A 17906-nucleotide genomic window follows, 5' to 3' on the forward strand; every position below is an offset into this window, starting at 1 on the left:
CTCAAATTTTACCATGGGTGGAATTCCCATCGTGGCTCAGTGGTTAACAAATCCTAATAGGAACCGTGAGGTTTCCAGTTCAATCCCTGGCCTCGATCAGTGGGTTAAGGATCTGGCATTGCCATGAACTGTGGTGTAGGTTGCAAACACGGCTTGGATCCCCCGTTGCTGTGGCTCTGGCATAGGCCAGCGATTACAGCTCCAATTAGACCCCTAGCCTGGGAACCTCCATATGCCACAGGTGCAGCCCTAGAAAAAGACAAAAAAAAAAAAAAAAATTACCACAGGCAACAGATTCTTCCATTGCTTTCCTTAAAGGAATAGAGGCACTTCAGTTTCATGAAAATGTCTACTAAATACCTCAGACTGAATAACCATATGCTGTCCTCAGTTTTTCAAGTATAAATGGATTTGTTGAGAAAGGAGCTTAGTTAAGTTGATGTCTCAAATGATAGCTCTTCAAGACAACATGGTACCCCAGAATGCAGCAGGAAGGACTGCTTTTTATTTTCTTTTTTATAAATAAAACATGGGGTGCCACTCTATTCATTTCTTCCCTTTGGCCATGCCTAAAGAAGTTCCCAGACTAGGGTTGAGATTTAATAAGCTTAATATTTATTACTGCTTAATCAGTAACTCTTTTTTTTTTTTTTTCTTAACTGCAAGTGCATGGCAGTGAAGAAGACAGTAGGTACTAGGGAAGTTTGATAACACTGCTTTGCTTCTAGCTAAGGGGTCAGCAGTTTTAGCCACAGTTGCTTTAGCTAACCATCACTGCAAATGTCAACACAGTGAAAAAGGCAGAGAGCATCTGTTGATGTTATGAAAATTGTTTTGACACCTACAAAGACTTATGAGCTCCCTAGGGATCTGTGAATCAGTCTTTAAGAACCACTGCTTACTGGAGTTCCCATCGTGGCTAACGGAAACAAATCTGACCAGCATCCATGAGGAGGCAGGTTCAATCTCTGGCCTTGCTCAGCGGGTTAAGGATCCGATGTTACCATGAGCTGTGGTGTTGGTTGCAGATGTCGCTTGGATCTGGCGTTGTTGTGGCTGTGGTGTAAGCCAGCAGCTACAGCTCTGATTTGACCCCTAGCTTGGGAACCTCCATGTGCCACAGGTGCTGCCCTATAAAGACAAAAAAACAAACAAAAACCACCACAAAAAAAATTATTGAGAATTATTGAGGGTCTTAGTGATATCCCTGAGGCAATACAACATCCCCAGAATGTTTTCCAAGTCATCAAGGTTTAAATTAGTTTGCTGGGAATATATGTCTAGTGTATAGTCCATCAGTTACTCAGTAGTTCATTTAAAGGAGAACTTATTTACCAGCCATTTTGGAGCAGTCAGAACATTCTGTTGTCCTAGTGGATGCTGAGAGAAGAATTTTAGATGCAGGAAACAAAATTTGCCTCATAAGCAAGAGTTAAAAAGTAGTGTGCTTCACTAAGTCTTTGGACTATGAAGTTATATTTATAGAATGAAGCTATTCCAAGTGGGTAGATCTGCATACAGTAGAAAATCATACAAACTTTACTCTTCATCCATAAGTTAGCAGAGCCATGGATATTTATACTCAGGTGTTTCCAGCCTTTCCCCTAAAAAAGTTTAAGCTTACTGTTGCTTGAAATCAGAGCATTATAACCTTATGTGTGAACTATGAGATTTTTAAATTAAAAAAAAAATTTTTTTTTAAATTTTATCTGAAACTGTCAGTGGAGTTCCCGTCGTGGCTCATTTTGAGAGCTTCCCAATAATTAACGAATCTGACTAGGAACTATGAGGTTGCGGGTTCAATCCCTGGCCTCACTCAGTGGGTTAAGGATCCGGCATTGCCATGAGCTGAGGTGTAGGTCGAAGACGTGGCTTGGATCTGGCATTTCTGTGGCTCTGGCGTAGGCTAGCAACTACAGCTCCGATTGGACCCTTAGCCTGGGACCCTCCATATGCCACAGAAGTGGCCATAGAAAAGGCAAAAGGACAAAAAAATTAAAAAATTTAAAAAAAATTGACTGTCAGGTCATATTTTGGTTATTAAACTAAGCTATTTTTTGAACTTGAAATGATCAAGTGTTTATGAAACAGTAGTTACAGATTTAGCTTTCAAAACAAAATTCAAAGATAGATTCATATGAATTGGAACTATATCTACAAATAAAAAATACAAAGCAACCTTAAGACCCTCTGGCTGACACCCTCCCTAGGGGAGGGGCAGGAAAGCTGTGACTGACAGTGGGGGCAGCAGCAGTGGGCTGGCGGGGTGCTGGGTGTTGGTCACACAGCTGTGTGCTTTGTGCTAACACACTGAGCTGGTCCTCTCTCAAGCTTTTGTCCTTTTCCATTTGCATGTCATATTTCCAAATTTAAAAATTAAAAAGATCTATACGGGAGAACAAATGCTTAATACAAACATCAAGTCTTTGGTGACCCAGAGAACGAAGCCCCTTGTTATGCAGGATATAAAGGGTTGTCACTGGCTGTCCAGCTCGGTCATGACCAGCCAGACACTGCCCAGCTCCCCTGTGCCTAAATCATCAGGGATAAAATTGTTTCTGGAAGTTACATTGTGGCTCAGCAGATTAAGAACCCAACTAGCATCCACGAGGATGTGGGTTCAATACCTGGCCTTGCTCATTGGATTAAGGATCTGGCCTTGCTGCAGGCCGCAGCATAGGTCACAGATGAGGCTTGGATGCCACATTGCTGTGGCTGTGGTGTAGACTGGCAGCTGCAGCTCTGATTCAGCCCCTAGTCCAGGAACTTCTATATGCCACAGGTATGACCCTAAAAAGAAAAAAAAAAAATTAGTTCTGTACTTAGTGAATTCGAGAAATTAATCCTAGCTGTGAATGGGGTAAAGGGGAAAACATTTTTCCAAGAATATACTAATTTCTTTTATTTGTTTACCCAATGATTCAAGGCTCATCCACTGCAAAGTTCAACAGGATTTACAGAGGGCCTCTCCCGCCAGTTAGTTTTAAACCTAATTTTAAAACCCGGAGAAAAGAAATCCATCAAAGTAAGGTTTACTCCACTTCACAACAGAACTGTTTCTTCCCTAATCATAATCAGGTATGTTCTGTGATCTAAGTATGAGTTGATTTTTTTACTACTTACTTGATTTGTTTCAGTATGAGTTTGTATATATGATTTGTGAAATACGGTATTCATTCTGTCCAAAATACATACACACACACACCTGACGCCTGATGTAACATATCTTTGTGACTATGTTCTTAGCTGAAAGACCTGACAAGTGTCTTACTTTATCCTGAGTGACTCTTAAAAATAAAAATTCTTGCTCTTCTCTGTATAAGTATATTCAAATTTCTGAAGTGTAAATGTTTTAACTCAAATTTATTGAGTCAATTTCTATATGGTTTATAAAGTAACAGTAAAAATTATAGGCCCAAAGTATGTGCAGATTTAATGGGAGGAAAATCTGTGATTCTTGTTCTCACATAGAAATAACCTGACTGTGATGGATGCTGTAATGGTCCAAGGACAAGGAACAACCGAGAACTTAAGGGTGGCCGGCAAGCTTCCGGGTCCAGGGAGTTCCTTACGCTTTAAAATCACAGAAGCATTATTAAAAGACTGTACAGATAGTGAGTATTCCTAACAGATCCAAGGGCACAAATTTCAGCATTTGTTTTCAACAACATAATTTTTTTAATGTATTTCTATGTGTGCACACGTATATGTTAGTGATGGAGACTTAAGATTTTAACATCTTTCAGAGTTGTTTGGTTTGGATCTTGGAAGATACAGTGTCCATAGTCATCCCATGCCTTTGAGGATTCACTCTGCATGTGAAAAATAAAGCGTAATTAGACTGCTGCCATCTAAAGTGACTTAACAGAGTGGTGTGCTTCCTGATGAGATCTATTATGGCTGATCTCTTTGGCCTGAGGAGCTGGTTCATAATATCTGGGATACATTCATAAAGAATGTCTTAGCATCACTTGGCCCTGGGGCACAGGGTAGCAAGATTTATACTCACTCTTCATTTTTTTTTCCTTTAGGTTTGAAACTAAGAGAACCAAATTTCACATTGAAAAGAACATTTAAAGTAGAGAATACAGGACAACTTCAGATTCATGTAGAAACCATCGAAGTCAGTGGGTACTCCTGTGAGGGATATGGCTTTAAAGTTGTCAATTGTCAAGAGTTTGCACTAAGCGCCAATGCCTCTAAAGACATAATCATATTGTAAGTATTTTCTCATAAGATAAAGAATCACTTCTGTGTACTAGAGTTGTTTGTTTGTTTTCCATTTTATCTTTTGGTTGTTTCTTCATATGTTTGTTTTCAAAATTGTGAAACTCCCCGTATCTCCAAAGTGGATCAGGTAATCTTAGAAACCACTTTCAAAATTTTCAGGGTTGTGTAGGAAACTGACTATAAGCTCAGTCTCTGCACCAGAGCAGACTCCTGTGTCACACTCTGCAGTTTTTCCATGTTTTACAGTGTATACAAATGCATGATACTTTGGTCTCAAGGCAGATTTAATGCCTTCATTGGTAGTGGTTGGTAACATATTTTAACAGTTGATGGCTTGCTATGTTACAGTTTACGTAATAAAATGTAACCTCTGTCCCCTTAAATGAATGGTAATTTCATGATCTTCGATGGCCATTTACTTAATAAGTAACTTTATTACTCCCTGTAAGAGGTAGCTTACACTTGGCACCTGAAGGTACAGTGAGGAATAAGACACCTTTCCTCAAGGGCAGATCATGTGGTTGGGGAGCATACAGTTAACAGAAGAAAAAGAAAATAATTGGGGCAGAAGGCAGTATTGCAGGAGATATGAATATCAGTAGGACAAGGATGGTTTCCTTTTTTTTTTTTAAGGGCCGCGCCTGAGGCATATGCAAGTACCCAGACTAGGGGTCAAATCAGAGCTGCAGGTGCCATAGCCACAGCAACACGGGATCTGAGCCACTTCTTCGACCCACACCACAGCTCATGGTGAGGCCAGGGATCTAACCCGAATCCTCATGGATCTTAGTCAAGTTTGTTTCCGCTGAGCCACAATGGGAACTCCCAAGGGTAGTCTTCTTTAAAAAAAAATAATAATAATAATAAGGCCTTATTGAGAATGTATTGTTTAAGAAGAGTGTGGTTTAAATAAAGGAGAAGGGAGGAAGGAAGGGTAAGATGCTCAGAGAATGTTTTCCAAATGAATAATTAGAGGAAGTTGATTCTTGTTTTCTTTTTAAGTAACTTGTCCAGTTATCCACAGAATATAGTTGTTTTTGTTATTAACCTCATGGAACAATGGTTTGTCCATCTTAAAATGAGCAGATTGAATAAAAAGTATCAAGCTCTAAACTTTTATGTTCTGTTTCAAAGGCATTCTATTTAAACTGCTTGCAGTATATTTTTAAAACATAGTCTCACAGCCATCATTCTGTTTTAGGTTTACTCCTGATTTCACAGCTTCTAGAGTTATTCGTGAACTGAAGTTTATAACAACCAGCGGCTCAGAATTTGTATTTGTGTTGAATGCATCCCTTCCTTACCATATGTTAGCAACCTGTGCAGAAGCCCTGCCCAGGCCCAACTGGGAGCTGGCTCTGTACATCATCATCTCAGGAATAATGAGGTACTTGTGTCTTCTTTCGAGGTTGGTATTTAGGCATCACTTGATACTGTCATGTGCCCACTATGTGCCAGCCACTGTTCTGAGTGCCAGGGATCCAGCAACAAACAAAACAGACAGACCTCTCTAGTCAAGTTTACATACAGCATTGGAAGCAGTAAGAACTGAACCCTTCTTGGGTGGCCAACACAATACACCAAAGTCTTTTCTCCCTTTGATATCTGTTGTACAAAGTAAGTACAGGTTAATTTCTCAAAGAGAAAAAAACACTCATAATTTACCAGGTAAAGTTACTTGGTCTGGGCGTATGTAATTTACTCAGCATAATAGTTTAGTCTTCTTGAATCATACCTAAGTAACATGAAACTAATAAGAAATATTTCTTAAACCCTTAGCTTCCTCATCTTTTTTTTCAATATATTGATTGATATATGTTCTGAGCATGAGATATGCTCACCTCCGAATTAATTTACATAGTTACCTCGCACATCGTTCAAGGGAAGAGAGTTGACCTAGTGAGTTAGAACTAAAAGACAGGAGCTTCTTCTTAGTAAAAGGAAAAGTGTCCTCCAGTGTCAGTTCTGATGCAAATATTTCTTCCATAGATGCCTCCATGTAAGTTGGCATTCAAGAAAAGTCAGTATATAGACGTTCATCCACAGTGCTTTTTTGCCTTGTCACAGGCATCTTGTTTTTTATATCATATTGTACTTATACCAAGTAACTCTGCCTTTAAGATCAGATTTTGTTACTCTTGCACTAACAAATGAACCCTGATTCTCCACTTTCTGTACCCCTGCAGTGCACTATTTCTTTTGGTAATTGGAACAGCCTATTTAGAAGCTCAAGGAATTTGGGAGCCGTTTCGAAGGCGACTATCCTTTGAGGCCTCAAACCCACCCTTTGATGTGGGAAGACCATTTGATCTCAGGAGAATCGTTGGTATTTCATCTGAAGGAAAGTATGTTCACCTGCTGGAAATATATTCTCTAATATGCATAGATTTGGCCAATGTAATTAAACAAATACGTTTCTTTTCATCTTTACTCAGGAAAAAAAATCTTAGTGATACCCTGTGTGTAGCTCTCAGTTACTAAGAACTCACAGCAAATAACACGTTTTTATTTTGTTGATGAGGATCAATGGCTCGATTCCTAAATTTTCAAATAGAACAGACCCATTAGAATTGTGGAAAGTGTCCTATTTCTTGCTGTGTTTTCCTTAGGGTAGTTCCTCTTTTGGTGACTGTACTAATGAAATAATTTTTTAATCTTAGCATTTTGAAGGTTGCTATTACTGATCTGCAGTTGGTCCTTTTTTCAGCTTGAACACACTCAACTGTGACCCTGGTCACAGTCGGGGGTTCTGCGGAGCAAGCGGCTCAGCATCCCGACCCGGTGCAGGGGCTCACAAGCAGTGTGGCCCTTCAGGCCACCCACACGGCAGCCACAGCAATAGAAACTCAGCTGACGTGGAAAACGTCAGGGCCAAAAACAGCGCAAGCACCTCTAGCAGGACTAACGCCCAGTCGGCTAGCAAAGCGAGCCCCCTTGTCTTAGAATCCAGCACAGTGGCCCAGGGCCACACAGCAGGCAGAAAATCCAAAGGGGCCAAACAGAGCCAGCACGGCAGCCAGCACCACGCCCATGGCCCGCTGGAGCAGCATTCGCCACTGCAGCCGCCACCGCCAGTGCCTCAGCACCAGGAGCCACAGCCTGAGAGGCTGTCCCCCGCACCCCTCGCCCACCCTCCCCACCCAGAACACCCCAGCAGCGCACGGCACAGCTCCGAGGACTCAGACATCACCAGTCTCATAGAAGCCATGGACAAGGACTTCGACCACCACGACTCCCCACCCCTAGAAGTGTTTACAGAGCAGCCGCCGTCGCCACTGTCCAAAAGCAAAGGTAAGCCTGTGTTCTCAGGCCAGGTGAGCGTGATGTGTGAGGGGAAGCTGGGGGAGCCTAATGGGCTATTGCCGTTATAGTGATGGTGATAGCTAATTTAGCAGGTGTTCTTCTGGCTCACATTCATCTCTATTATTGGACTTCACCTTTTCCATATCAAGATGCAAAAGCAGGTATCCCTTTGCCATCAAAGATACTATATTTCTTAGATGACTTAACCATGTTCAGGAATTTATTGGACAGCTCATGTTTTCCTTTCCAACTGCCTATGATTACTGTGTTATTGTGGTAGGTTGAACTTCTTTTTTTTGTTAAAGTAATTTTTTAAACGGTGTAAAATGAAGATCATCTGCGTTTTAACTCAAAAATTGGATTTCTGCACAACCTATGCAGCAGTTGGCAAACTACAGCCAGTGGGCCAAGTCATCACTGCTTTTTGTAAATAAAGCTTTATTGGAACCCAGCCATACCCATTCGTTACATACTGTCTGTGGCTGCTTTTATGCTATAGCAGCAGAGTTGAGCAGCTGCAGTAGACATTCTGACTATCTCACAGTTTGTGGGGCAGGAGGTGTCAGGCACCTCGGTGCAGCTTGGCTGGGCCCTCCTGTTCTCCCAAAACTGTGATCAGGCTGGGGGTCGGGACTGAAGTCTCCCTAAGGTTCAGCTGAAGGTGGCTCTGCCTCCAGGCTCACTCAGGTGGCCAATGGCAGGATTTAGTCCTTCGCAGCCTGTTGTACTGAGAGTCTTGGTTTCCTACTGCCTGTGGCCAGTAGCCGGCTGAGTCCTCTCCATAGGGCAGCTCAGAGCAGTTGGCCTTACCAGAGCAAGCCAGCAAAAAGGCAGAAGCAAGAGCAGCCTGGGAGGCCAGAAGGCACGGCCCTCTGTGATTGCCCATCCCTTCTACAGTGTCCTCCTTAGAAGTGTGGTCTAGCCGGACTCCGGGAAAGCAGACTCCACAAGGCCGCAAGGTAGGGATCACTGGGTCCCGCTTAGATATCTACACGACACACACAGAGGAGGCTTAGAACTTCCAAAATCCAAAATGTGAAAAATAGTAAGTGGCCTCTGGCTATATTTCAGTTTATTCCCTTTACAGCTTGAACTTGTTTGCATCTTCCTTTCTGTCCTGTGACAGCCGTGTCTGTATGTTACTCTAAGCCTCATCAGGCACCTCCCTCACTGATGTACCAAGGAGTTTTTGCCTTTGGATTACACAGGGGACAAGGAACTTGGCAGCCCTAAGAGAGCTAAAGAAGCATCAGAAGAAACCTGACATTCCCAAGTCCAGTTTTCTTTTCGAGAATTTTTAGTTCTAGGGATCTGAAGGCTAGCTCCGTAGAGTCTTCTTAGAATAACTTACATTTGGATTTATAAAACAGGAAAATGTCTTGAATATTATTTAACTTCTTCCACAGAAATCTTTTTTTTATTGTTATTATTAATAGAGCTTATAGATTTTAGGGTACTTTTTATATTAATATTAAATGAGTTCCCATCGTGGCTCAGTGGTTAATGAATCCGACTAGGAACCATAAGGTTGCAGGTTCGATCCCTGGCCTTTCTCAGTGGGTTAAGGACCCGGTGCTGCCTTGGGCTGTGGTGTAGGTTGCAGACGCAGCTCGGATCCTGCATTGCTGTGGCTGTGGTTTAGGCTGGCGGCTGCGGCTCCAATTCAACCCCAGCCTGGGAACCTCCATATGCCACGGGAGCGGCCCTAGAAAAGACAAAAAATAAATAAATAAATAAGTGAACACTTAAAGTTCCTCTTTTTAATTAGATCCAGTTACATAGTGAGTTTTTCCCTTATTGAGAGCATGAATAAACATGTATCACCCTTTCTTGCTGCAAAGATAGGCTTTGGCAGTCAAGGTGAATATCCCATTGCTTGTCTAAGATAGCCCTCTAACATCAGTACGATGGCCCTGTTTTTATTTTCATGGTCATTCATCTAGAACATAAATTTTAAAATTTTAAAAAAGATGTTTTTAAATTTTCACAGTGGTCCTAGAGTTGACCTCCTAAAAGATATTTAATGATGGAGCATGGGTACCACATTGTTAGTGATTCTTGAGCCCACGAGGAGACAGTGATTACCAGCTTCACATGAGCGGCCACTCGTTATCCTTCCCACCACTGCTGTTTGGAAAGAAGGAAGGAGCCATATCTTTATTTTTTTTTTCAATAAGTGTTTTTATTGAAGTATAACATACATAGAGAAAACCAGTCTTTTAAATGCACTTGAAAAGGTGGGCACTGATCTTGGGGTTGCAACCTAGTGCTATATCATAAAACCATAGGCGTTTAGCTGGGTAGATCCTTTATAATCTCTCTGGAGCTTAGCCCAGCGCCCCTGCTAAACTAGTCATCATGTTTACATTAAATATGAGCCTGCCCTTTTCAGAAGCGCCCTTTTCTCTCCCCAGCCCTGCCCTGCACCTCAAAGAAATCTCTGTAGTGAGTTTAGGTAGTGTCACAAGCACCCTGTTTTAATGGGACCTCCAGCCACCTCTCTGGTCATCCCTGCAGCCACTGTTCGGCATGGAGGGGAGGACCAGAAATGGCCTGTCTTCATAGCTGGCCCAGCCAGGACTCTGTAGCTGCACAGTTGGTAGATTCGGTACTTCGGTGGTTTCTCCTCCTGTGAGACCTGAGCCCTGGGAACTGGACAGAGGCCATTGCTGGGTTGATAGCTAAAACCTGAGAAAGCTCTGGACTGGTGCAGCCGTTTTCAGTCTCTACATTAACTGCAGAAACAGTGGAATCTGCCGCCACCTCGTTTCTGCCATTGGCAGTCTAGGATGTGGCATTATGGGGGGGAGTGAGCAGCAGAGTGGTGTGGGGTCACAAGGTCAGGCTCCACTCTCAGGCAGCTCCAGATCAAATCCTGGCTGTGCTGCTTAGTAACACTGTTACCTTTAAAGGGAAGCAAAGAGCTGCTACTTTGCATGGTAGAGTGTAGGTGCTACTGTGGCTTTTAGGGCAGGAAATGGTGCTGTCCCCAGCCTGCTGACTTGCAGGTGGCTGTGGAACCTCCCAACAGGAATGTCTGCTTGGAAGCTGGTCTTAGCAGAGCTCTAAGAACAGAATCCTGAGGGCAAGGCCAGCAAGAAGAAAGCCAGCAGACAGCGTGACAAGAAGCAAGTAGGAGGTGTGGTTAGCATGTCCCAGCCAGGCCAGAGCAGAGCTAGAGCTGAGCTCCACAGAGCCTGGCTGTTGGACGTTACTCGACCTTGGCAGGAATAGCCTTGTCAGAAAGATGGAACTAGAAGCCAGGTTACAGTAGCTTAGAGAGGACCCTTCATACCAGCTTGTTACCAGCGGCATCTCTGAGCATGTGTGAGGGGCCAGTGAGTAAAGGGGGAGGGGGTGACTCTTCCATGTTCTTTGATTTTTAACCAGCAAAAAGGATGCACATATTGTGTGGTAGTATTTTCAATTAAAAAAAAAAATGGAAAGCGGTGCTTAAAAAATATCTACAGATCAAGGGAAAAACAGCTGGCATAGCTGAGAGCCGTGGTGTTTGTCAGCCCTTCCTAATGTTCCAGACACAACTCGCATGCCTCGTGCACCTTGGGATGGGCATTTCCAGTCCCATTGAAACCTGTCTAAGGAAGGTTACATCAGGTAGATGGGGAGCCCACACCAAGACCAACCCTACCCCTCAGCTCATCACCACACTTCACCACCTCCTTCACAAGGAGGAGAAGCAAAGAGATGTTTATACAACCAAACGCCCAAGGAGGTGGGTGGGAGGAGCCCCAGCTCAGCACATTAGAAAAGGGCTCGATTTCCACAGGTGTGTGGATGCGGGTGCATCGTAGCATTGGAGACTGAAGGGGAAGCGGCAGGGGAGAAACACAACCCAGAGGAAGTTTGGAATAATCACATTAGCTAACTGAGATTCCGTAGACTGGGGTCTGTGGGGCCTGGAAGCAGACCTGCAGAGCAGCCCCTCAGACAGCACGGGCGACCCGCCAGGATCCCTGGGCCTTCCTCACGCTTATGTCGTTCTCTGTCGCACTCTCAGGCCAGGGGGTGGTGGGAGTTCTGCGGGACGGGGGCAGCAGAAAGAGCCGGGGATGGGAGGGTCATGCGGGTGTTGGCGGGTGATGAGGGATGTGCTGGGCTGCCTGTAATTAGCAGGACCTTAACCCAGAAGGGACCTCACAGGCAAGGAGGACATGGACAAGTCAAGGGCGGGGGGTGGGGAGCCCAGGGATTGAGGGGACCAAGGAGGAGGCATGAGGCTTTAGGGTTTCAGAGAAAAAGCAGTTCTGGGCAAGAGCAGGTCCTCACGCGCAGCCCCGGAAACCAGATGTGGGGTGTGATGGAGGCGAAGCCCATCAGCAGCAGCGAGGCTGCAACCCTGGAGACCCGCAGTCTCTTCTGCAACACTCGGGAGCCTCCTGTGTTGAAATCCGGGTTTTCAGAAAGGCATACGACGTGTGTGCCATGTGACTCTTGACCCTAAAGTAGGTTCATGTCAGTTCAGTTTTGGTTTTGCTACAAAAGAGTTTACTCATCCTGTTTTGTTTCTAAATGAGTTGGGAAGAAAAAGCTTTGAAAACATTTTGGATTTCAGAGTGATTGACCTTCCCCCTGGTCTGGCCCAGGCCTGGGTCGGGGACGTCTGAGATGCAGTGCCAGGCTCCTGGGTGAGGACCAGGAGGAGTGTCAGTGCTACAGTGTGTGTGGAGGGTCCCTGGCCTGGATCTGACTGTCACCTCTCCTGCCTCCTGAGCCTCCAGCCAAGAGAAGAGACAGACTAGATTTAGAGCCAGAATTTAAAATCTACCCTGAAGTTCTTTTCTTCCAAGGCAGGGCATCTGCTACATACTGGTGGAGACTGAGGCTTGGCTGATAAGCCTTCTGCTCTCACCTCTAAAACTACGTATTGTCCCTCAGGCAAAGGTAATTAGCCCAAAAGTAAATCTGACTTGATTCACCTAACATAGGCCTAGAAGCTGGAGTGTGAGCAGAGAGAAGGTCATGTATTGGCTCTAGGGAGCAGGGCCTCTGAGGTCAGGGACAGGAAGCTCAGTGGCTGACCCACATAGAAGAGAGGGTATTGGGCAAGTCTTCTAAGGCCTGCTCCCCAAAGCTGAGGACCAGGAATTGGCAATAATGACATCACTAAGAGCTTTTAAAAAGGTGAAATCTTGGGCCCCACCCCAGGCCACTGATCAGATTCTCTATTCAGCAGTCTTGGCAGGTGATTGGGATCGGCTGTGTCAAGCTCTTGTAGCCCCACCCACTAGTGGAATGTAGCCAGTAAAAGTCTGGGAGGTGGGCACTGGGCCCACCTAGTGGGTTTGGGGCAGGCAGGAATTGCCCTTAAAGTCTTGGAGAGAAGTGCGTAAGTGGGAAGACAGAAGCTCTACTCTCCCAACATTGAGTTGTAGTGTGTTTGCTCTTGAATATCCATGATACTTTATTTCTAGAATAAACAAATCAAAGTTCTCATTGCATGTAATACTTTTACGAAAACCCTAAGTAATTGAACTCTATATGCTACATAAAGTTGGTTGTGCAGCCTTTTTGTCTGAGTCCCGCGTACCTTATTGGTTCTGGTTAGAGCTGCATACAGTGTGTACAGCTTTCTCAGGGTACAGGAAAAGCTGGAACAGAAGAGAATATGGATCTACTCACAGACTTATTAATTCCTTTCCTGAGATAGATGTAAAATTTTTTCACTTAATAAGAATTCTTGGGGGTTCCATCATGGCTCAGCAGAAACAAATCTGACTAGCATCCATGAGGACGCAGGTTCGATCCCTGGCCTTACTCAGTGGGTTAAGGATCCTGCCTTGCTGTGGCTGTGGTGTAAGTGGGCAGCTGCAGCTCCAATTTGACCCCTAGCCTGGGAACTTCCACATGCCGCGGGTGTAGCCCTAAAAAGACAAAAAATATTCTCTTCTACCTTCTTCTGGGCTAAACCAGTATCTTTGCCATCTAAGCACAGAACAAAATAATGCGATAATAGCTGTAAATTTTTGGAAACAATATTCACTTTAACATAAAGAACTCCTGAAGCATTTTCTTCATGTGCATCTTTTGGTACATTTTAGGTTGTCACACTCATATTGAGGTATCATTTCAGAACAAATAGGGGGAAATAAACTTAATGTAACCAGTACTGACTCGAAGGAATCATGTGTTGGTCCGTGTGGTCTGGTGGCCTCACTTAGACCTTTTAAACAGGCAGAAGATGAGGAGAAAGAAACTCCTGCCAGAATGGGTAATTCTCTAGAGGTTGTCCTGAATCTCCAGTCAGGTGTTGTTACTGTCCTGGCCTGGCTTAGGTCCACAGCCACTAGGCTTGCACTCATTCAGGGAAACTGCTAGTGGCTGACACTGTTCTGAAGCAGTTTCTTTGGGTGGAGACTAAGTGACATGATTTTTTTTTCCCCTAAATTTTTCTTTTATTCTTACACATATAAGAAAGAAATGAGCTATGAGAGCTAGCCTTCTTTTCTATTTTAACATTTTTTTTATTTTTTTTTTCCGCTGTACAGCATGGGGACCAAGTTACACATACATGTATACGTACCTTTTCCTCTCATTGTTGTGTTGCAATATAAGTATCTAGACATAGTTCTCAATGCTACACAGCTGAATCTCATTATAAATCCATTCCAACAGCAATGGTTTGCATCTGATAACCCCAAGCTCCCTATCCCTCCCACTCCCTCCCTCTCCCCCCTGGGCAGCCACAAGTCTGTTCTCCAAGTCTATGATTTTCTTTTCTGTGGAAATGTTCATTTGTGCTGTATATTAGATTCCAGTTACAAGTGATATCATATGGTATTTGTCTTTGTCTTTCTGACTTACTTCACTCAGTATGAGAGCCCGTGGTGGCTCAGTGGTTAGCGAATCTGATTAGGAACCATGAGGTTGCGGGTTCAATCCCTGGACTCGCTCAGCGGGTTAAGGATCTGGCGTTTCCGTGAGCTGTGGTGTAGGTCGCAGATGTGGCTCAGATCCTGCGTTGCTGTGGCTCTGGCATAGGCTGGCAGCTACAGCTTCGATTTGTCCCCTAGCCTGGGAACCTCCATATGCTGCAGGTGCGGCCCTAATAAGTGACATGATTTAAAGTTATCCTGCCCAAAGGAGTGATTTCAGATTGCTTTGTACACTTGTTAGTGAAGACTTAAAGAAGTAAATGAGTAGGACACATTTTATAAATTGATAATTCCTATTTTTGCCTACATTTAAAATGATGAGAGGTCGTTTCAATGATTAAAGCAAATCTAAAACAGTAAGAGACAAAAAGTAGTTCTTGATGTTTCATCTGTTTGTTTTTAATTATGACAGTGCAATCTCAACGAAAACCTAGAATGAAGTTAGTTTTATTACCACTAATTGTTAAATTGAGCTGCACACCTTCTGGTGGTTGAGGCCAAAGGAAAGCATTGTTACATAGTTCTCCTGCAAGAAAAGGAAGAGTGAGGGTTCATCTGAAAAAACCAACTTTGTTGACATTGAATTCCTGCTGAAGAGTCTGAGGACACTGAATGATAGAACAGATATTGTCTTTGTTGCCCAGGGTATGGGACTTTTCTTTACACAGATGCCTCATATTAGCCTGAATATGAAATCTTAGCTCCTCTTCTGTGTCACACCTCGTTAATGTACACCCAGCCTCCCCACACACATACCAGTTGCGGTGACTGTGGGTGTGTATATAGTTACCTGATAAGGGTCAGAACATCATTCAGTGAAGACGCTGGACCTGTCCACAGTGGATGGTGCTCAGTCACAGATCTTAGTGGCTGGGCTTCTGTTCTTGTACCCACTCAGGTTAGCCCCCAAGGGGCCCTGCAGGTAGGGACAAATGGTTTTTGTCAACAGAGTTTGGAATCCATTCTATTATTAGGAAATAAATACTTAATTAGGTTTTAAAAGTAATGAAGTGATTTCATTCTGACCATTTATTTGTATAGCTGTGGCTTCCAAATTTGAGACCAGGTTTTTTTAATCTCTTCCAGCCCCTTCCTATTTATTAATGAGGTTTCAGATGATTTTAAATAAAGAGTATTTATGCATATAATGCCTCTCATCCAGTGACCTGAGCATGATAAAAACATATGATTTCAGGTGAGAAATGTATTGCATGGGGAATTAATGTTGGCCATGCTGGAACGTTGGAAGTTCTCTCGGCCTAAACTGTTAGACCTTCAGAATCTGGGAAATCCAAGGGCTCGTGGGGCTAGAGCAAGATAGGCTCCTTGCCTTCTGCTGGGGTGGAGCAGAACACTGGGTGCTCAGCGTGGGTCGGGGCTGTTGTAATTAAACCAACTGCCCCATCTTCTGCTCAAACAAAGGCTACTCAATTTTTGAGACTTAATACTTCCAGTTACGGTATGAAATCTAATACCTCCTGGAATCAATGTGAAAGGAAATGATGAAATCACATTCCTAAAAGTCAGCCAGGACTTTACTTATTCTTTTTCTATATACATTATTTTCTTTATATTTTCCATCCCGGTCTGTCTCAGGAGATCAGATAGAGTTCCCTGTGCTATACTATAGGTCTTACTGTCTATCCACTCTAAACATAATAGTTTGCATCTCCTAAGCCCATGCTCCCAGTACATCCCACTACTTCCCCCCTCCCCCTTGGCAGCCACAAGTCTGTTCTCTGTGTCTGTGAGTCTGATTCTGTTTTATAGAGAGGATTATTTGTGCCAAGATTTAGATGCCACATATAAGTGATATCATACGGTAATTGTGTTTCTCTCTCTGACTTAACTTCACCTAGTATGAGAATCTCTAGTTGCTTCCGTGTTGTTGGAAATGGCATTATTTCGTTGTTTCTTATGGCTGAGTAGTGTTCCATTGTGTATGTGTACCACGTCTTAATCCATTCATCTGTTATTGGACATTTAGGTTGTTTCCATGTCTTGGCTCTTGTGAATAGTGCTGCTGGGATACGTGTATCTTTTTTTATTACAGTTGATTCACAATGTACATGTTTCGTTTTTAAGTATAGTTTTGTCCAGATACAAGCCCAAGAGTGGGATTGCTGAATTTTCATATGTATTCAGTTTTCTGAGGATCCTCTATAGTGGAGTTCCATTCCCACTAACAGTGTAGGAGGGTTCCCTTTTCTCCACACTCTCTCTAGCATTTGTTATATGGCCATTCTGACCAGTATGAGGTATTATCTCATTGTAGTTTTGATTTTAATTTCTCTAATAATTAGTGATGGAAAGCCTTTTTTTCATGTGCCTGTTGGCCACCTGTATGTCTTCTTTGGAGAAATGTCTTTTAGATCTTCTGCCTTTTTTTCAGTTGAGTTGTTTGTTTTTTTGCAGTTGAGTTGTCTGAGGTGTTTGTATATTTTGGAGATTCAGCCCTTGTCAAGTTTCATCATTTGCAACTATTTTCTCCCATTCTGTAGGTTGTCTTTTCATTTTTTATTGTTGTTGTTTGGGGTCTTTTTGTTTATTTGTTGGTTTTGTGCTCTCCTTTGCTATGCAAAAAGTTGTGTAAGTTTGATTCTATCCCATTTGTTTGGTTTTTGTTTTTATTTCTGTTGCCTTGAGAGACTAACCTAAGAAATATTTGTATGGTTGATGTCAGAGAATGTTTTTTCTATGTTCTCTTCTCGGAATTTTATGGTATCTTGTCTTTTTTTTTGTCTTTTCTAGGGCCGCACCTGCGGCATATGGAGGTTCCCAGGCCAGGGGTCTAATTGGAGCTGTAGCCACCGGCGTACACCAGAGCCACAACTATGTGGGATTCGAGCTGCGTCTGCGACCTACACCACAGCTCACAGCAACACTGGACCCTTAACCCACTGAGAGAGGCTAGGGATTGAACCTGCCACCTCATGGATCTAGTCAGATTCATTAATCACTGAGCCACGATGGGAACTCCCGTGTCTTGTCTTTAAATCTTTAAGCCATTTTGAGTTTATTTGGGGGTGTGGTGTGAGGGTGTGTTCTAATTTCATTGATGGATATACAGCTGTCCAACTATCCCAGCACTCACATGCTAAAGAGACTGTCTTTTTCCTAATTTATAGTCTTGCCTCCTTTGTTGACGATTAATTGACCATAAGTATGTGGGTTTATTTCTGGTCTCTCTATTCTGTTCCATTAATTGGTATGTCTGTTTTTGTACCAATACCACATTGTTTTGGTTACTGTAGCTTTGTAGTATTATCTGAAGATGAGAGAGTCATGCTTCTGCTTCCTTTTTGGCCCTCAGGATTGCTTTGCTTATTCTTTTTCAGCAAGCTTTCTGTAGAGGGCCAGATAGTAAATATTTGAGACTTGGTATGCTACAAACTGTCTGCACCACCTATTCTTTGTTTCTTTTTCAGTCACTTAAAAATATAAAAATCATTCTCAGCCCACAAGCTATAGGGCCCATGG

The 17906-nt window shown here is 43.2% G+C and overlaps 1 protein-coding gene across 8 annotated transcripts in view; it reads left to right on the top strand.

The window, feature by feature from the left end:
- TMEM131 (transmembrane protein 131) overlaps positions 1–17906 on the top strand; it is a 192948-nt gene that overhangs the window by 155088 nt on the left and 19954 nt on the right. For all 8 annotated transcript variants that reach the window (XM_021087244.2, XM_021087245.2, XM_021087246.2 and 5 more), the window contains exons 26-31: positions 2927–3078; positions 3472–3614; positions 4032–4218; positions 5432–5617; positions 6417–6575; positions 6938–7521. In XM_021087244.2, the coding sequence (XP_020942903.2) occupies positions 2927–3078; positions 3472–3614; positions 4032–4218; positions 5432–5617; positions 6417–6575; positions 6938–7521 (1411 nt within the window). The remainder of the gene's footprint in view (positions 1–2926; positions 3079–3471; positions 3615–4031; positions 4219–5431; positions 5618–6416; positions 6576–6937; positions 7522–17906) is intronic.

This window comes from Sus scrofa, chromosome 3 (genome assembly GCF_054392235.1).
Source record: "Sus scrofa isolate SSC_HxYL_T2T_F1_AM1 chromosome 3, Sscrofa_HxYL_maternal_Yorkshire_Landrace_v2.0, whole genome shotgun sequence".
Classification (NCBI taxonomy): domain Eukaryota; kingdom Metazoa; phylum Chordata; class Mammalia; order Artiodactyla; family Suidae; genus Sus; species Sus scrofa.